The sequence below is a fragment of the Stegodyphus dumicola genome, chromosome 1 (genome assembly GCF_044657685.1).
Source record: "Stegodyphus dumicola isolate Sdum_Otavi_A_Nest chromosome 1, ASM4465768v1".
In the NCBI taxonomy this organism is placed as follows: domain Eukaryota; kingdom Metazoa; phylum Arthropoda; class Arachnida; order Araneae; family Eresidae; genus Stegodyphus; species Stegodyphus dumicola.
In genome coordinates this window covers 296,170,876-296,193,122 of record NC_140768.1, presented here as the reverse complement: position 1 = coordinate 296,193,122, position 22,247 = coordinate 296,170,876, and the positions used below count along the sequence as shown (strand labels likewise).

General features: G+C 30.8%; 1 protein-coding gene across 6 annotated transcripts in view; it reads right to left on the bottom strand.

Annotated features, from left to right (window-relative positions):
- Positions 1-22,247, bottom strand: part of Usp16-45 (ubiquitin specific protease 16/45) — a 108,904-nt gene that overhangs the window by 61,393 nt on the left and 25,264 nt on the right. For all 6 annotated transcript variants that reach the window (XM_085808738.1, XM_085808741.1, XM_085808745.1 and 3 more), the window contains 3 exons: positions 18,241-18,344; positions 13,651-13,811; positions 7,601-7,648 (listed from right to left, as the gene is read on the bottom strand). In XM_085808738.1, the coding sequence (XP_085664864.1) occupies positions 7,601-7,648; positions 13,651-13,811; positions 18,241-18,344 (313 nt within the window). The remainder of the gene's footprint in view (positions 1-7,600; positions 7,649-13,650; positions 13,812-18,240; positions 18,345-22,247) is intronic.

The following is a 22,247-nucleotide window of genomic DNA, read 5'->3' as shown; positions in this document are numbered from 1 at the left end:
TTTTGGATCTGTTATGAAAACCTGTATTTATGCAGCATTTATTAGTTAAGTTTATATATTTACTTATTCTAGCCTCTATTTTCATAAAAATTCATTCATTAAGATTACATTTACACTATCAAAGGAAGTAAGAAAGCAAAATATCTTATGTTATAAGCTAATACGTATCAAGTGACAAAAAATCTTATGAATGGATATAGCCAGTCATGCTGCTCAGAGGGTTAAAAATGGCAATTTACATAGATTTTCCTTCATGCCTGCAAACTGAAAGTATTATTTTTCACAGCAATTAATACTAACTACAATATGTTGAGTGGATTCAACTGATAGGTTTTCAACTAAACTCCTATCCTCAGCATTAAAAATAATTAAACAGATTAAACCAATTCACCACATAAATCAATGGTCTCTCATTTTCAGAAGCAAGCAATTCTAACGAAAGGCATTTTTTTCATTAAATAAATAGCATCCATTATTAAACAAAATAATAATTAAAAAAAGACACATTAAACATTATTGAGTTGATGAATATTAATAAAGAATTGTACTGAGTATTAAATTCAGTGAACTAAAAAATGGTACACATCTCAATTTCTGTATACATCCTTAGTACACTGACTACCAATAAGTATTTGGACACCTGTGATAGAAAAGAAAAACTAACTTTATTCAAAATCAATAGTTGGTAGAGCCTCCACGAGAGGTAATTACAGCGTGGACCCTCCGGGGCATACTTTCCACAAGTCTTTGTATGGCAGCTAGTGGTATTTTCTTCCACTCGGCTTGGAGAAGACATAGAAGTTCCTTCACCGATTTTGCACGGGTAGTGCACCCCTGAATTCGGCGATGCAACTTGTCCCAGAGGTTTTCGATAGGGTTCAGGTCTGGACTCTGGGCAGGCCAGTCCATTCGATGAACTCCATTGGCACCATACCCAGCCTTGGTTAACGTCGAAACATGACAACTGGCATTGTCGTCCTGAAAGTAACAGGGGTCCAACCCATAAAACTGCCACAGCGTAGGAAGCACATTGTCATCCAAAATAGTGCAGCAGGCATCGGAGTTGAGCTTACCATGAATGGGGACCAAGGGTCTTAGCCCATACCAGGAGAAACACCCCCAGACCATAATTCCACCTCCGCCGAACTTGACTGTTGGCACAATACATTCTGGCAGGAGACGTTCTCCAGGTAGACGCCAGACCCAGACCCTGCCATCCGAATAGTAAAGGGTGAACCTTGATTCGTCACTCCAAAGAACCCATTTCCACTGATCTACGGTCCAATTTCGATGTGCTTTGCACCACATTAACCGAGCAGCGCGGTTGGACTTTGTGATCAAAGGCTTATGGGCAGCAGCACGACCACGAAAACAAAGCAGATGTGCTTTCTTACGGATGGTATTCATTGAAGCAATACTCCCGGGTTCCTGTTGAAACTCCTCGCGGATGAGGGCTATCGGTTGGGCTCAGTTCTTCCGAATTTCTCTGGACAGCACTCGTCGGTCTGCCAACTCAGGGTACATTCCGACAATCCCCGCTCACCTTCCACTTCTTAATCACATAGGCCACTGTCGATATTGGGTACTTCAGATCGCTAGGTATGTCCCTTAAGGATCGACCACATTTGTGATACCCGATAATTATACCTTTCTAGAAATCAGAGAGCTCCGAACTGCGAGGCATCTTGCATGCAACTAAAGCCGATGCTGTTTCCTACATGATATATACTGGCGGAGTCCGCACGGTACCTTAGGACCGCAGATATCATCATTTGCATAGGTGCCCAAATACTTATTGGTAGTCAGTGTATCCTAATATATCATTTGATTCTCTCCAAAACAAAATTCTCACATAAAAATTCATTACTTTCTGAACACTATGTGTGACTGGTTGGTCAAGACCGCTGAATACTGGTAGTTTGACTTGGGTTTGAGGCCAGGTGATCAGGCTAGCTGCATGGTTGGTTTTCATTGTTTGCCCCATGTGAAAGGCACGAGATAGTTTCCCTTAAATGTTCTCCACGAAGACATCCTTTCCCTTAGATAGGCAGCTTTTGTGTGCTTTACCATGTTTAATTAATCAAACTAATGTATCTACTTTCTGAACAAATTGATCCAGACATTATATTATAGACGCAAACATATAACAACGGATAAATTAATAAGTTGTGAAACTTTTTTAAATTTTGAATTATAAAATTTTCTTCACTAACTGCTTTAATAAAAATTCATATTTCATTTATCACACAGTCGAAAATCAATTTTTAAGTTATTTTAAAATATGTCAATATATTCTTAATTACCTATGATGAGAAGAATGAATGCACATAATACATTATTTATAAATTGTTTATCTTCTAAGTTTTATATGAAAAGAAATTTTAAATGTCTTCTATTCAAAAATTATTATTGAATCATATTTATTGGAAAAAGTGCATAATACTTGTGAACTTATTAGTCCACAAGATAAAAATAAGCTGACTTACTGGCATCAAGAAACTTCACCAATATCTTCATTCGAGGAAAAGGACTGTTTAATGGGAATTTTGAGAAAAATTCAGGACTTTTATGCTTGTAATTTATTTATTATTATTCTTCCATATAAAATTTAGTTACATGTTTAACAAGGTAGAACAATCATAGGTTTTATCACAATGCCTTGCAATATAATTAATGCAAAAAAAAAGCAAATTTCATTTTGCTTTTTTTTTGCATTAATTATCACACCAAGTTGAAATATTAATTTAACAACTTTTTAGAAGTCATGCTATTGCTATTATTGCCATATAGTTAATATGCTACATTTGTAATTTTTTATAAAGTATTGAAAACAACACACATTGTTTCAATAAATTTAAGGAGAAAAATTCGTGATCATAATTTAGTTAAATTTAACCATATGAATACAAAAGCAAATAAGCTAAGTAAAAGTTAAAAGATTATGAGTTTCTTTTAGTTGAAGAAACAGGATACAAACTCAGCAACATATAGCAACTGATTCAATTTAATAATTCAGTTTAATATCATTATTGAATAATGTAATTCAATAATAATTAACCCTTTTTTTCTGTAAAACATGACAGTTTATTCATATTCCCAATGGAACTGAAACTTGATCTAATCTCTTATGGCTTTCTAATTTTGTTCAGCTTGATTCTAAATGCTACATTTCAAGTAATGCATTTGTCTTCAAGTTTAAAGTTGTCTGGCAACATCTTTAGTGGACTAGAAAAATAAGAACTAAAAAATATTAAAATGATGCTATTATTATTTAAAATAAGTTAACAAATTTGTATTATCTCACTAACAGATAAAAGTCTGGTTCATATTAAAGGTACTAAACTAAGGTACAATAAACTGCAAGAAAAGTATGGCGACTTATATAAACCCACTAAAGTTAATAACCACTTTAAAATAAACTCACAAATTCAATCTTTAGATTGACATTAGAATAACAATTAAAATCTTAAGATTGACATTAAATTGTTCTATGCATTTCATGAAAATATGACAAGGGTAAGTAAAAAACGTTTTCAATGTTCAGGAAATTTAAAATGTATACCTAAAATTTAAAAATAAATGAAAATTAAAGACAAATGTAACACAAACTGTTGTTTTTTAAACTCATATATTAATACTAAACTGGTCAAATTTGGCATGATGATACAAAATATTTTTGCCTTTGAAGAAGAGATTTAGATTATCTTGGTATGCAGACAGTACTGCACCATCACTATAAAATTCATACCAATCTAAGATTTATTTTGGCAGATTTTAAGAGACAGTATGTTACTACACACAGATTATAATGCAGAAATATAACGAAAAATTTTGGTACTTAACAACTATATAAAATTGCCTTTTGGCTGCTTAATGCTTTAGACTAGTGTATGTTAAATTGTGGGTCACAACCTCAAATAGGGCTGCAAAGCAAAATATTAAGAGTTGTGAAAATTGAAGTCAAAATCATGAATTTAAAGAAACATTAGTTGCAATGCTTTCATTATATTTAATTTAATACATTACATTTTATAGATCAATTATAAAATTATAATATTAACCAAGTTGTGCTTTACATATTGAAAACAACGACTAGGTGCAAAATATGCCACAAATGCACAGTAAACTTCCTGCTCCATACAGGTTTACCAAGAATAAGGTCAGTGCTACTATGACTAGTGTAGACATAATGCTTTTTCAACAGAGTAAGTTGTTTCTGTTTCATTGCAAAAAGTGTGTACATTGAAAGAAAAATACAATTATTTTATTTTACTGTTTTATTTCCCTATGTATTTATTTTGCAGCTGGAAGCTGGAAATGTTACCAAAGTTTCTTAAAGTGGAATCTAGTAATTAGAAAGTGGCATCTAAGATGCGAAACAGAAAATACGATGAGATATTTCTCATCATATTTTCTAAAATCATATCATCATTTCTAAAATAATATCTATTCTCATCATATTTTCTAAATAATAAAATCTATCATCTCATCGTATTTTTACCTTCAAAAACTGTAACGGTAATGAACAATCTCTTAGTTTAATTTGCAATAAAGTTTTGGTTATGGATGGTATGAAACCATCAAAATTAAAAATTCACCTCGAATCCAAGCATTTTTTTGCATGTCAATAAACCAAAAAAAAAATTTCAATGACTTAAAATCTTCAAACACAGAAAACAATATTTTGAGGAATTAACAACAGCTAGCGTAAAATATTTATTTCTGTCACACGCAGTTTCATATCTAATAGCCAAAAAAAGCTATACTACATCTTGTATTACTTACTATTGCTGCTATTAAAATGCTAGAAATACTTCATAGAAGTAAACATGGTAATGAAATTTGGAAAATTCTTTTGTCAAATGGATACTGTCATCAACAGCATTTCTGAATTAGCAATGCCCAATTAGAGCAATTTATTACTAGATTTAAAAAAGGGGCAAGATTTATCAAAGTTAAACAAAACAACTGATCTGTCAAAAATAGCTCAGTTGCTATTATGCATCAGACATATTTATGAGAAAGCATCAATGAAGATTTGTTATTTTGTCATCCTTTGGAAGAACATATTTAGTAAAGTTAATGATGAAGAGAGGAAAACATATTTAACAAAATTGATAATTTTTAGACCAAAGGGCAATTTGCCCTGAAAGACTATTAATTTCGTTTTGGCATTTTGCATTGAAAACTTTAAAAAGCTCTATCATTTTTCAAATCGTTGCCTCCATATATTATCGCTCTGTCTTATATTTAAAGAAATTAAATAATGAAGAATCTGCATGAATGTATGTATGTTTCTCACACTGTGATACAACAACTGTACCTTGAGACATCAAAATTTGAATAATGTAATCTTCCATAGAATATGAGAATGTGGAAGCCCTAATTTGAATTTGAAATTTGTTTTATTATCGATTTCAGATTTTGTAACACTCCAACGAATTTTTGATTAAAAAACTAAAGGATTTCAAACCAAGCAATAACAACACTGCATGGGAAAAAAACATTTTTATCTCCAGTGTGCGAGACTCTATATCGGAAATTCTAAAGATTGCTCAATTTAAAATTATTTTGCAATATTGCTCTTGAACTGAATTTTATGGTTTAAGTGTGAAGAACATGATATTTAATTAATAACGGTAACACAAAATGCTAAAAAAAAAAAAAAAATAAAAATAAAATAAAATAAAATAAAAATTAAAAAAAGCCCCTTTGGACATAATTTAAAATCCGAAAACTTTCAGATTTTTTTTTTTAAATTGAAGACTTAAAATGGAAAACTTACACTGGAATATGCATATGGTTAGGTTAAGTTATTTAATTATGGCAAAATTATTAATTATGGCTCGAGGGCTACCTGCCTAAGGGGAGGGATGCCTTCGTGGAGGATTTTCTAAAGGGAACTGTTTCGTATACACATTACACATGGCGAAAACACCCATGCAGCCCATTAAAGGGATTCGAACCTCTGACCGAACAACCAGTGTTCAACGACTTTACAGCTCGGCCACTGGTGGGCGGAATATGCATATATTGTGCTTAAGCAATAATATTGGTTTTAAATCATTCGTCAAAGCTGCTACTACCTGATTCATCCAGAGGGCTTGCAGAAAAATATTAGCATAACTGAGCAATGAGATTCAGGATGCTGACAAAATTATAAACCTTATTAAAAGTCATGCCCTTAACAGCCATTTATTTTCATATCTTTGTAAAGATGCACTGAGCACATAAAGTTAGTAATACATGTAGAAGTACAATGGATATCAAGATGGTGATGTTTAAGAACATTATTGCAATTAAAAGGCAAAATTATTATATTTTTAACCAAATGAAAACCTGATCTTGATGTTCTTTTTCAAAGTGATTTCAAGGCTATCAAAGCTGAGCTATTTATCAGCTATTTTTTAGCAAATGAATGATATCATCTCCTAAAGAAAAAAAAAAAAAAAAAAAAAAGCAGCAATACAATATTTTCAATGATAAAATTGGAAATTTTATAAAAAGATCAACATTTCAAAGAGTAGAATGGAAAACGACCCATTCGATATGTTTTTGACTATCAACAGTTTAATAAATAATCATCAAAATTTTAATGCAAAAATTATTATTAATCATTATAAAGCCCCAGTAACAGTTTTTCAAATATTTTAATTGAAATTTTGATTTCATTCAAGAAGTTATCTTGGATCCAAAAAACACTTCTTATTTGACATTAATGAGACTAAGCGCCTGCGATATAAAGCCTCAGAGAAGTTTGTTAAGCTAGAGTGACTCAAAAACTTCAGTTTCCGCAAATGACTGAATTCTGGATCAGAGATATAACTGAATTTTCAACCACATATTTTTTAAAAATGACTTTTTCAGTTTTAATGATTATTAAATACAAATATCACTCAATGCTGAAAAACAGTTAAGATACTAACAAGTCAAATATTCCCCTAAGATTAAATTTATTATGCAGAAAAAGGGGAGGACTCATTACAATTTTACTTTTCCATTAATTTTCATATACTTGAAACACATCCTAATACTACTAAGTTTCATACATATATTGCTTACCAAAAAAATTAATTATTTATGGAAAATTATTTACTTTTATATTTTTTTTTTTATGGTCACGAATCTCTGGGGGTCACAAAAAGTTTTTGATGATAAAAATAGTTTAAGAAGTGCTTTCATAGACTGTGTTTTTTTTTTTTTTTTTTTTTTTTTGTTTTGTTTTGTTTTAATGGCAAAGCATTCTAGGGCTATCTGCCTAAGGGAAGGGATGCTTTCATGAAGGACTTTCTAATGGAAACTGGTTTGTATATGCATTACACATGGGGAAACTCTGCAAATGCCCATGCAGTCAGCCCATTTGTGAGATTCAAACCTGGGACTGAACTACCAACGTTCAACAACTTTACCACTCGGCCACTGGTGGATTTTTAAACTGTGATCTTGAATTTATGTGAATTATTTTGAAAATGAACTGGTGAGTGTTTTTTTTATTACTTATGATACACCACAATTGATAAGAAAAACTTAAATTTCCTTTCACCTCTCAAGCAAGCACAAATAAAAATTTATTAAAAAAAAAAAAAAAATTTTTTTTTACCTGCATTACTGCATTGAAGAAACATGTATTTCCCAAATTTCGTAGACCCTAGAAAAAAATTTTAAATACGATATGAAATTACAATTAAATATAAAAATAACGTGACGAAAACAGCAGATGATATTGCATTAACCTCTTCACAACTTATGATGGCCGGTATGACCTGCCACTGAAAACAGTTGCCTTGGCAGCCAAGATCACTGATGGTGTTTCCTCTAAAATACACAACACCAAGTATGGCAATTTTCTCAAATGCTTTGTGTCAGCTTATCTTTCCTGCAGACAGCTTGCTGAAGATGAATTCTTGAAAAAGGTGATTTTTTAAAAAAGCAGTTATTCAATCTTCCTTTATACAGTACATTCTTTTTAAGCTTTCTTCAAAATGCATAGGTATTAGAATGTTTTAATTTTTATAAAATATATATGAAATACCTATATGCACATATTAAATGTATCTATATGCCCCTACATGCACAGTGAGTCAAAATGAAAAGGGGTATTTTTATGTCTCCTGTTCTAGTTGGCTGAACGGGAAGCTTTAAATTGCATTTTTTAACTGTGCAACTTGAGATATATATTAGATTTATAAATTGTGCTCTAACATGTAGATTTTGACACAAAATTAAACTTTTTTGGAATGGCACGCCGATTTTTTCCCCCACAATGCAATTCTATACTTTAAATTATGCATAAATATTAAATTTTGCAAAGGTCATGCAAGGCATTTTAAAGATATTCAAGTTTAAAACTCAGATTAATGCCACAGTTTAAATTTAACATTTTTACTACTTTACACGAATTTTTTGCTATACATTTTAAAAATAATTAAAATATCAGGAAAATATTTAGAAGATTCTCTAGTAGGGGAAAAAAAACTAAAAAAGAGTTGCTTTAAAGTTTCCTTAATTTGTGGGAAAAATTATATTTACAATTGTCTGGCAAATCAAAGATTTAGAATCTGAATCTAATATATGACCCAAAGATATCAGTACTATGAATTTCAGAAATGCTGTGGCTATGAACCAATCTTGTTGCATAACAGGGTGAAGCCTACCTTGCTGAAAAGTTCCCTTGTGGCGCTCATTGACCCAGTTAGGTTGCTATTTACATACAACATATTTTTAATTCTTTAAACTTGCTAATAAAAGCATTAGAATGTAAGCAAACTGAAAACATGTTGTTGCACTAATAAAATGCCTTTTTTTTAAAACTTATCACAATTAAATTTTTAGAGCATTATCAGATAACATAAAATCAGCTATTAATAAATGCTTTTTAACAGTAATGAGACCATGAATTCAAAGCACTTAGTTGTTCTGTGCTGCTTAATTATGAATGGATAATTTAAGCGACAATAGTAAAACTGAAATTACATCCAGATATAATGTTAATAAATAATTCCTTAATAACAAAAAATGATAGTAAGTATAATTTTTTCAGAAATCTTACAAAACTAGAAACAAAAAGAAAATAAAATTGATTTTTTGAGTAAAATAAAAAAGTTTAAAAGATTATTTTTTGTACTTAATTAAAAAAAAGCACATACTAATTATTTCACGAAACATAAAAAGTAGTATTAATTTTATGATGAAAATATGAATTTCACCAAAAATTTCAAAAATTAAACTCTAAAATAATTTCTTTAGAAGCTGACGGTTAAAGACAGACTGGAATTAGGATTGTTAATTAAAACTGAAAGATTTGTAAAAATGCGAAGCACTTCTAGAAAATGTAATTTTCCAATGGATAATGTTTTTTGAATAATTTTAGGTGCAGAAAAATGGAAAATGTGATTTTCTGACCAACAGTATTGGGCAACAGCAGATTTGTGTGTTTCTTTTTTCCTAACATATGCCTCACATTCCTTAGCTCGAAATTTAAGGTTATCTTAGTTTGATCAATGTAAGTTAAATCACAATGCCAAGGAACCCTGTATATATGTCAGAAGTTTATATCCAGAATGAGGTCCTTAAGTAAGGAACTGTGAATTTTATTGACAGAAGGGAAAACAACCTGAAAGTTGAATTTCTGTAAAATACACAGAATTTTATGACAACCTTTCTTCCATCACAAAATCGGTGGAACAAACGTATAACAATTCATATAATCTTTTAAAATGAGATGGTGTTTTTGATGTGTTGAAATAAAAATTTTTTAACTACTTGGTCAAAAATTATAGGAGAAAAGAAACTCTATGAAAAGCAACTGCTTTTAAGTAATTTAGTTCATGACGAAGGGCCAATTTGGAGGAGCAAACCTGAAGTGCATAGAAAACGAAGAAATAAAAATGAAGCCAAATTCTCTTTATTCACATAACATGATCTGAAGTGTGGTGGTAGGTAAACAGTAGCAATGAAGTTGGATATGTAATGTGTGAACAAGATGTCGAGAAATGGGAGAAAATGGATATCTCAAGTTCAAAAGTGAACCGAATGGCAGGATCAATGGAATTCAGTATTGAAAGAACTTTATCTAAATTATCTTTATTACCATCAAACAGAGTAAAGATATTAACACATCTGAACGAAACTGGGAAGTTTAAAATGTTCAATAATTTTGATTCATAATAATACATATAGATATCAGCAAGAACGGGACTAAAAGGGCTTATCATGGCTAATCTATCAATTTGCATGTAACGCTTATTTTGGAAAACTAAATGTGTTTGCTTCAGAGTTGATTAACAGAAATTAAGTCACAATTTTGTTACAGGAAAAATGAAACTCTCAAAGTTTTGTTTCTAATCATTTAAGTGCACCTTACTGGAACCCTGATGAATAATAACTTTACAACAAAAGAAACCATGATGAACTTTTTAGGAAAAATTATTTTACTTAAAAACACATTTTTTAAATGATTTTTTTATAGTGCAAGTGTTATTATCTAAAAAAGTCGAAAATCTAGAAACTAAATACTTAGTTAACAAGTAAGAAACAGTGCCTAAATTTGATATAATAGTACAGAATTTTTATGAATTTTGAGTATATAATCTGGCACAATTCACAACAGACCCAATCTATCCACCATAACTGTAACTACCCAACAAATTTTAACAGCAATTTCTTCTTACAGGAAGAAAAAATTTGCCGCATATCATCATTACACCACTTTCCTTTATGGTCTACTCAAAGAACTCGTCTGATTTTCAAACTTATTTGCAAAAGATTATCACTCCACTAGATATGTTTAGAGGGATAATGAAGGCTCTTTTGCGAAGAAATTAGAAACAATATCATTTGTAAGCTTTGAACCTCTTCTATTAATGAAAGGGTGATTAGCAATCTCAGACAAAATTTCAAGCATTATGGTATTGTGATTGTAAGGTCTGGCTTTCTATAGGTTAAAGATATTTCATACAGAATTTAAGACAATGAATAATTTATTTAAACTTATGTTATTAAAGTATATACATTGCATACTGAACTATCAAATGTAGTATTAAGTCAGTGGATATACTTACAAAATCGATATGACGTCATATTACTTTTCAAGCACAGACTAAAAAATTATTTAAAAATATTATTCTACTTTTTTACTTTTTTATAATTAATTTTCAAAATTCATCAAAAATTACTTCATGCAGAAAGGTTACAGACCAAAATAAAAAATTTTACACCAAATGTAATCTTACATATTCAACTGAAGAAAAACAGATGAAATGTACTTAAATAATAATTTATTTTATTTTATTTATTTATTTTGCATTTTATAATAGCAAGTACAGTGAAATACATTTGAAATACGTTTAAAATGAAAATGATTAAGATGAAATATCGGTTAACACGAAATAATACAATGATCCTGACAAATTGCTATGTATTTTCGGTTAGAGTAGACTTTAAGGTATCCCTTATATTATCGCAAAGTTGTTGTTTCATTTATCGCCAAGTTGTCTCATTTATGACAACCTGAGTAGTTGAATGCTATGGAAACTCTATCATGACATAATTGGTTGTGATGAATTTGAATCATTTGAAAAAATTTGGAAAGTGTGTGTGTCGGATTTTGGGTAAGGGTTATGCGTGTTGGATAAGTACGTTATTATGTTGTGGTTTACACATAAATTGGGTGAATGTGGTAAGATTAATTTGAAGTTTCTGTAGGATTTGGAACGAAATGAAAAAAGCCTTAATTGACTGGTGTGTAAATGAAGGTTTACTTAGTAACCATCATTAAGTGTCCTGTTTGGTGGAAGGAAATGTATATGGTCGAACATTGGATATTTTTGAACGAAGGATATCTTTTACTCTTATTTTTGTGAATTTATGTGGCAACACCAGTATACAGATTCTAGTTCAGATAATTTTAGGAAGTGTTTGGATGCTGTTAAGGAATTTTGTTTGACTGAAGATGCGTAAATTCGGTAAGTGGATATTTCCTTCGTGTAGTGCTAAGATGAATTTCCTTTTTTATATAATTTCATTGTTTGATTTAAAATGTAGTTTATTCAGATTATACATTTTTTGGCTGCTTTTTTGACTTTTCAAGTGAATATAGTTCAATGTGTACATGGACAAAGGGAGTGCGTAAAACCTAGTTTGCGAATTCTTTGATTTTTTTAAAAGTGAAAATAGGTCGATGTGTACGTGGATACCGAGTTTGTGTAATTCTTTGTCTTGCTATTTTGGCTTTGCGTAGCGACAATTTTTGGCGCGAAAATCACCGCTATGCAAGCCAAAATAACAAGTCAAAGAATTGCACAAACTCGGTATCCATGTGCCACCAAAAATCACCAAGGGGTACCCTAAAATCTACTTTTCCCGTATTTTGCTTCTCTTAACATGAAACAAAAATCGATTAACATGAAAAGATTTCTTTTAAGTAAATAAACAAAATACAGGAAAAACTGGCCTCATAGGCGATATTTAACAGGGGTGTGAAATGAAAGAGAGGTGGTTTTGCATGTTTCGTAGAAAGGAGGTAAACTTGGCTTTGAAATACCCTCGGAATAGCCTGTGACACCAACCAGTTTTGTTTATCTAAGCTACTTTCACCCTCCACCTCTACAAATGCCACACAAACATCTTATCTCTCATCAGCTGGCTTTGGAATTCGGTGACGAGCACATGGCAGTGTGAGTAAAAATCAGTGAGTTTGGTACATATGTTACACTCTGCATGTCTCTGTCTCTTTGTATGTTGCACTCTGAATGGAATTAAGTGACTCCAAGGACGATTGAAAACTGTTTTCGTCATCCACGATTCTCAAAAGTATCAGAGTCTTTGGCGCCAAAAGAAATGGAGAAGGAGGATATTGAAACTGAACCGACATTTAATGAATTGTTTCAGAAAGTTTTTGTATTATTGTAAGTTTCTGTATTATCAGAAGAATACATTGCAGTAGATGATGACAATGAGTGAACAGCTCCAATTATGGCAGACGGCATTTTGGAGTTTGTTCAAAGCTCAAACAATATCATTGATGCATATTCCGACGACTAAAATGAAATGAATAATGCAGCTCCTGTTCCCACGTCATCCGAAATGAGGAACATCATGAAAAGTATGCGCAGTTATTTAGATGTACATTCCAATGGTGAAATGAATAACAAAATGGACGACATTGAACAATTTGATGCTAAAAAAGACAATGCAAAGAAAAACATCAGGTTATTTTCCAAAATCTCAATAAATGTTTTGTTTTCAAAAAACTTTAAAATTTTGCATTAAATTTAAGTTTTTGTGATTGTTATTGTTTCATTAATTTTTATTAAATACATGCACATATAAATATTTATGCAAATAAAATGTACTCTAATAAACTTAATTTTGTTGAATATATGTTTTATTCCCCCCCCCCCCAATATCCTATCCTTTAACATGAAACAATGTTTCAGTCCCCTTACTTTCGTGTTAAACGACTTTCACTGTATAATATTTTACTCTTTGGTTCATATGTGTTACTGATTCAGAGCCAGCAGATACTATCATATTCTTGGTTACTTTACTGACACGAATAAATAATTTATGACACTGTTAACTGTTAAGCCAAAGATTTAAATAACCATAAAAAATTTATATTTAATGGATTGTTGAACAAAAATTAAATACCTTAATGGAAGATTTGGAAACTGAAATATTGCTTTTAGCATTACTCTTTGGAGTTTTGCTTGATTTTGAATCTCTTACAGGTTCTTCTGAAATTTTAGGATGCATTTCTTTAATAGCAGATTCTTGCAAGTTTTCATGGGTACCTGTTTTTTCATCTGTACCTACAATTAAAAACAGCAATTGTTAATTCATCTTTTTAAAAACATATTTAATGAAAGAGCATAAAACTGTGGTTTTTCTAAATAAAAATAATCGAAAAATATAAATATTTTCAGTATTTTTCTAAGTTTTATTTAGTCTTTGAAATAGCATTATCTGGTTAATATGTTAATTCTCAATTTCAAAAACTTCACAAACATAACTACTTTATAAAGAAAAATTTATATGGTTAAAAAAAAAGATCTAAAAAGATAAATTTATCTTGATAACAAATAATATTAACAATCAATACTTTTATTAAAACTCTTTTTAGTAATGCTAACATAAATGACATTACCATTATATTTCCAAATATAAGGCGGCAGTAAATTTTTTTCTTCAGAAATTTACCCAAAATTCAAGCTTATACATAAGCTGAAATTTAAAAAAAAAAAGATGCTAAAGACAACAGTTTTAACTCTGGTAATCTTATTTAAAGCTAGCACATTTTTTTTTATTAATTTGTTATCTTGTATGCAATTTATGGTACCTGCACTAGTCTTATTTTTTGTCTGAATGGTGAGGGGGAACATAAATTCTTACAGTGGCTCCCAAAAAGTGTTTGTAAACTTAAAGAGTTTGTAGAAAAAGCCATGTAGCCCAGAACTTAATTAGAATATAAACCCTAATGTTTTTTATATCATCTCCATGCAATTTTAAATAAAACTAAATTTTTTTAATAATGACTTATTTTCTTTTTCTAAAATTGAAAAATGAAGGAGGCATAGATAAAACAAGCCACAAAAGTGATCGTACACCAGAAGATTTTCCTAAAATTATCATCTGCCCTCCTAAAATTATCATCTGCCGTTTTTTTATTTTTGCATTTTGATGATGTTTAAAAATTCACTTGGATTTATTCTCTGCTTGCCGACTTCCTTATACTTTCTAATTCAGAAGTCAAACAACAAAAATCATCATCTTCAGCTGCAAAACCGCAAATGGCATTTGCGGTTTTGCAGCTGAAGATGATGGTTCAGTAAAACCATCGAAACTAGTCTTGTGAAAATTTTGTAGGTATAACGCTGATTTTTGTTGTTTGACTTCTGAATTAGTATTTATTCAGCGTGTTATTGTGTCTTAATTCCTTATACTTTATTTAATATTTAAAAATGGGTCATAATCATAAAAAAACAACTATCATTCGAAAATTTATCATTTTTCATCATAAAGGTGGAAAATCAATCCAAGATATACCTAAATTAGTAAATTTATCTCAGTTTAAAATGCAGTATGTGATAAAATGCTTTAAAGAAGAAAACTGGGTCAAAACTAAACAAGTGGTCATTTGGCAAAGTTAATATGATCAGAGATTTATGGTTAGAAAATGTATGAAAAAAATCCTTGTTTAAGTGTTGATAAGATTTTTACAGAATTTACTGAAAAATGTTCTACCTCAGTTTCACTTGAAACTGTTTGTTGAGTATTCAGATTGGCTGAATTATATACATACTTTGCTCGAAGACAAAATTTTTTTAAGTGCAAAAAAACAAAAAGCTTATTCTTTCCTTTACTAAATCAATGGTAAATAAGCACAAAGCATATTGAAACCATGTCTAATTTACAGATGAAAGATTATTTAGCATTTTTGGTTCTTATGGGCATATAATTGTATGCAGGAGAAAAAATGAGGAACTTAATCCCAAGAACTTGGTTTGAAGAGTGCAGCATGGTGGTGGAGATGTCCTTGTGTGGGGTGGATGTCAGAATCAGGATTAGGTAATTTCGTATTTACTGACAGCCATAATAAACCATGCTGTGTATTTAAATATTTTAAAAGGTAATTTTAAATTATCCACCCAGAATTTGGATACTGGAAAAACTTAATTTTTTTAATCAGGATAGCACTTTCAGCAAACGGCCCTCAACATTTGCATCCAGTGTGTCCATAATTATCCACAAGTCCTGAAAAGACTACCTCAATCACTAGATTTAAACTCTATAGAACACATCTGGACAGAATTAGAGGTAAAGTAAGACACAACATTAAAATGCAAACCAAACTAGAAAAAAGTAAAGATGGAAGATTGGAGGAATATTGAGGTACACATGAAAAAAATGGCTCTGCTTAAAGATGTAAAACTCCACGTGGAATTTTAGTGCATGCTAATGAAGAGGGTTGTATGGATGAGTGTGGCACCTTGAATTGGTTGGAAAGATGACGGAGTCAAAGAAACAAAACCATAGCAAAACCATCCATGCTGCTTTAGACTTATTTAAAGCATATTTCACAGATAAAGTGAAAGGCCAAGTGCCAATTTATATATGAAAATACAGCAGTACTTTGGTATACAGCATTAATCTGTTTCAGATCTTTCAAGGAATACCAAATGGAGTTTTCTAATATGAAATAAAAGCAGAATTTAAAAAAAAAATTCTGAACGGTTTCAGGTTTTAAATTATGTCCAAAGGGGCTTTTTTTTAACATTTTGTGTGTTTACATTAATTTATAAAATATCACGTTCTTCACACTTAAACCATAAAATTCAGTTCAACAACATTATCGCAAAATAGTTTTTAAATGAGCATATCTTTAGAATTTCCGATACAAAGATTTATGCGCTGGAGATAAAAATGTTTTTTCTGTACAACGTTGCCATTGCTCGCTTTGAAATCCTTGAGTTTATTACTCAAAAATTCGTTAAAGTTTTACAAAATATAAAATTGGTAGTAAAACAAATTCCAAATTTCAAATTTGGGCTTTCACATGCCCATATTTGTAGGAGGATTACGTCTTTCAAAATTTGATGGCTCTATGTACCGTTGTTTTATCACAATGCGAGAAATAAACATACATTTGTGCAGATTTTTCATTATTTAATTTCCTCAAATATAATGCAGGACTCTAACATTTGGTGGCAACAGTTTGGAAAGTGAAATGGACATTTATAATGAGCCAACGCAAAATCGCAAAACGAAGACAATAGTCCTTCAGGGACAAAGCCCCTTTGGACTAATAATCCGTTCTTATAAAAAAAATCCTTATTATTATTACTATAAATTCATATAACATTGTTATTATTATTATAATCCTTATTGTTATTATTAGTATAAAATACAAATGCATTGAGTGAAATATATACAGTACAATAAAGCACTACCTGTGACATTGTACACAAAAATTTTTCTACTGCCCAGATCAAAAGCAAATTTTCAACATGCTCCAACATCTCTGATCTCAGGTAATCGATTTCATCCCCTTTGCAATGCCATCATTTAATATCATCTTTGTATTTCAAAACTGTAGATGGCATATAGTATGCAACAACTTAATTCTGCATATGTATGTCATCTTCAAATCTTTCAACAATCTCTTATTTCAATTCCATGGTGATCCTAACAATTTTGTTGTTGTTGTTATTGCTTGACTCTTCTCATTAACTTTCTTTCTTGAAACTCACTGTTAATTAAACTAGAACCCCCCAAAAATCACATAAAAAGAGTTATAATATGCACTGTTTACTGAATGGCAGGAAAAGGAGTTCTGATACTCTTAGGCAGTCAAAGCATTGTTACGAACACTTCTTACTCATTAAACTCAAGCTGTATTCCAAACAAACATTGTATACCAAACAAAAATTTTCTTGTCTAAACATTACATGTGAAAAGTTGGACATATTTCAAAGCAGACATATGCTGAGGTACCACTGTATATGGTATTAGAGTCCTTTTCAATCTTCATTTAAGTTGCAACAATTCTGATAATGATGAAAATCTATTTGGTACCAAAGATTGTAGAATTTATTAGGTTTTTCTTAACAGGAAAACTTAAAAATTAAGTGCACTTTTCCTAGGATTCAAACCATCAATCTTCCAAATGCTAGCTAAAAATGATAAACACTTACATCACAAGAGCATGCATGGCTGAATACGATCATTTATGGGGGGACAGGAGAATACAACTCAGTCAAACCCATTTAGTGATGATGAGTTTTAATTTGGGCACTACAGTTTTGGGCACTGGGTTTTTAAATCAGGAAGCATGGAAAAACACCAGTGACCTTACTGATATTTAAACCATAGATCTAACTAACTGGATGTACTAACAGCTTACACCATAAGAGTTGGCATAGGAAAATGCAATAATTGCTTAGAAGATTGAAATATTTCCTGTTGTCATTATTTTAAAAATAATTACTAGTCTTCTGTTTCTATATTGCTCTTAAATTACTGAAAACTTTCATAATTCAAATGCACTAATTTAATAGGCTTTGCTTTAAACTTAGCCCAACTAAATGGTAGTGTTAAATTAATATCTATTCTAAAAATCTTCTTTACTTCTTTAGTCACTTTTCCTAAATCTGATAACAAATAAACCAAACAAAATGATGTCAATAACTAACATGCCAAAAAATATATTAATATGTTTTATCACCTTATTATGAAACTTACTTTTCAAATTAGGCTTGTTTCCTTTGAGTTTCATTATAAATTCAACACACTGCCTTAGATTGCGTGACACTTGCAAAAGAACTTCATCATCACAATCATAACACCTTGAAAATATGAAATTTAATTAACACAACATGTCAACAGACTAGCATTTTAAAACTTTAACACACTTATTTTCTCACGGATTAATTTTGATGCTTCTCCGTTAACAGGGCAGCACTTGCCAAATATGCATTGAAACATGTAGTTCTTGTATACATGATGTCAGAAACAGCAGTGTTGCAAACAAGTGGGAAAAATAACCAGCAATCCAATGAATTTTCATCCTAGATTTTGATCTGCTTTGCATTGAAGTACAGTCATTTGTGCCCAATGCCTGAATTTTTGCAATCCTCTGATTCTATTTTAATCGATAACAGATCGCTGTGTACATCAAGATAGCAACAGTCATTTACTCCATGATCTATTTTTGTTTAAAAAAATCAGAAAATTGAACAAATTCAACATTGTGCACATCCTAAGCATTGTGCATATTAAACAATTTATATATTATATTCATCATGTACAAATTGTTATTCTTTTCATGGAGCTTTATTTATTGCTAGAGTTGCCATTACCTAGTTAGATTTTGTGCTAATGTCTATGTCTGGTGTTAAGTGGCACCCTGTTAACAGAAAAGAACTGAAATTTTCAAAAGGTCAAACTCTAAAGCACAGAAATGCAAGGATGATAAATTATTATACAAAAATACAATATTTTAAATATTATACAAAAAGTATAATTACAGAAATATCTTTAAGCATTTTAAGAAGACATTCTTCCATTAATGAATTGAATGACAACATTATAGAATGCTAACATTTTTTACCATAATTGTTAGCTGACATGTCTATGTCTTTTTTTAAAAAAATTAAGAGGATATGAAGAGTGGCTGCAAAATAAGTTTCCTTACTCACAGCATTCTGTATCTTAATTTAGCAGGATGAAAAGCATCAAACTTGAGGTGTGCATTAATTAAAATACAGGGAAAATATTAATGGGAGGGAGGGAAAAAAAGTCGGTACAGTCAAAAGTTGTTAATCCGGACTCATCGGGACCTCGGCGATTCCATATTATCGCTTTTTCCGGATTATAGATCATCAGTTTAAAATCTGGTAAGATGGCATGCAGAAATTATAAAATTAAAAATATGAAACCATAATTTATGAAATAAAGAACAATTATGATCTAAAGGGTATCAAAATTTACAAAAAAAAAAAAAAAAAAAAAAGCTTAATATTTGTTTGTTTACTTTATTAAACATTTCTTTCAATGTAAGTTGTTTAAGTTGCTTCGTTTTATGTGATAATACTTTCTCTTTAATTTTATAAACAGACATAATTTCTTGTTCAGTTACAAAGTTCTGCTGTTCAAGTCCTATAATTGCTGTGTCGAGAATACCGACTAACTTGTCAATCAAAATTTTTTCGTTTTCAACAACGTCTGTGTCACTTTCTTCACTATCGGAAGCGAATTATAATGACGAGGAATTTGATTTAAATCATATCAAAGACGGAGTACATCAAGATGAAATACTACATTTAGTAAGGAATTATAAGCCAAATAAAATAAAAACATCTGCCCTGAAGATAAGGATAGTGCTGACAGATCAACTGCAAATTCATTGCGTGCCATGGCATCCCCCCCCCCTCTGCAGAGCAGCAAGAAATTGATAAACAGATTTCGGAATGGTTAGAGAAACAAAGGATATGGATAGCATTTTTTGCAGGAGTTCCTTTTTTTTGTTTAATGGACTTCAAAACATACTTTCGCTTTGTAGATCCTTTACATATTAGTAAATATATATCGGAAATTCTATTTGACATAACCAAAAGTTCAAGCTTACTTTTATAAAATTGCTCTAACAGTCTGCAAAAAATAATAAGCCAGATCCAATTCGAAGATTAAGGAACCACGCAATCTGCAACATTAACTGAATTAGATAATTTTAGCTTTGCTTATACCGTCCATTATACATTAAACGCATATGCGTAAACGTATTATGCGCATGTGCACATGCATATTCGCAGCCGTAAAGGTCTTACACGCATGCATCAACACGACGCATGCGCAGAAAGTTTGTAGCTTTGAGGTCCAGATTATGGGTGTCCAAATGAACAACTTTTGACTGTAATATATATCCATGAAATTGCTAAAAAAGGAACAGTCTCACAATTAAGGTTTAGACAATTTTTATGAACGATGCAGCACTTCTCCATGCTTGCATGGCTGGCACAGTGGTACACCACTTAAGAAACACCGATTAGCATTTGTTAATAATATTTTTGCCAATCTCCCCTCACCCACATTATCAAGAACCTTCCAGCATTGTTTAGTAATATCCTATAAACAGCTTGAAATTTATGTAATGGAAATATGTAATGGACTTTATATGTAATGGAAACTATCTTAAATTATAAGCTAATGAATGCCCAAAACAAAAAAATTGATGATCAGATAAAACCAGTCATGGTGCTCAGTGGGTTATGCCATCACATACAAGAGACCACTGATGACAGAAACTTTTTTTTAACTTATCATGACAAAAAAATTTAATTAATTGCAAAATTCTTGTACTGAATGTTTTAATGAAAAATTGCATCACATTTCACATTTTCATTCTCGATAATTTATTTCACACTTTAACACACAATTCTGCTTTATTTAAATTCATTCTTAAAATCTGGATTGAGGGATCAAAATCAATTCACAGATTTAAAAAAAAAAAAAAAAAAAAAAGGCAATAAATAGTGTAAGATATAGACATACAGGACTGCTTGTAAAATAGATTTTTAATTCATTGTTATTTTTTAAGTAATAACAGATTCATTTAATCAAGCAGAAAATGAAATTAAACCACTTCTATCACTTAAAATATTTGGAAATTTTTTCATACTCAAATGATCTTCGCAGCATTTTCTGGTAACTATGTTAACACAGATTTTACTTCAGAGCTTTAAGCTCTAATCTCCAGATTTAATAATTTCCAGATTATTCCTAGAATTTTTGCCTCTTCCCTTATCACATCCCAGTTTAGTTTAGACAGCTCACTGTAAGCCCCTCTAACATTAGTTCCATTATTGGAATAGATTAGTTGTGACTTTCCATATCTGACTATAAATCATCTTAGAGCTAAAAGGAAAGATTCTATCGACATCAATATCACTAGTTCCTGCTGGACAGCCCTGTACACTGTATACGTCAACAAAACTTTAAAAACCTTTTCACTATTTTTTAAACAGGGCCTAGTTAAATCAACTCCTTAATATTTCAAAAACACTGTAATCTTCTACCTGATCTGCAGGAAGAAGAGTCTCTTCACAGGACATTGGTTTCATTTTATACCTTTGAAACATTGTGCACTTTTGCAACTCACTGGGTATAGTTTAATGTTGCTTCAGAATCTAAAATCTGTTAAAATACAGTGCACCATTTAAATGCTGGTGTGACACAATTTCCTATAATCTGATTCTATCTAATAAAAACACAATTACTTAACAACAGAATAGGTGCTAAAAATTCAATGCTCTGGTATTCTCATTTTAACTCTTCTAATCATCAATAAATGTATCAAGTGGGTTAAGAGCTTTAATATCAGGAAAATTTGAGCTTTGACTGAATTAAAACCTTTTCTGAATTTATGATTTCAGCAACACTTAATTCAGACTTCTTAAATAAACTGAATTTTTTCTGAAATTAGAAATAAATCATAATATCCAGCCAATCACATGAATGATATTTTTCATAAACAGATGGTCTTTCTGCATACCAAGGCATGGCAACATTCAAGGCATTAACATTAATAAGTTTTATCTTTCTCTTGTTCAGGTCAGCCTTACTTGGCTGACAAACAATACTGATGGGCCAAAATGCAGGGCTCATTTTCAGCCAAAGGGCCCCTTAACCACTGAGCTTTTCATCTGTTTAGAAGAATAACCCTAGGATAATACATCTGCAGGATTCATGTT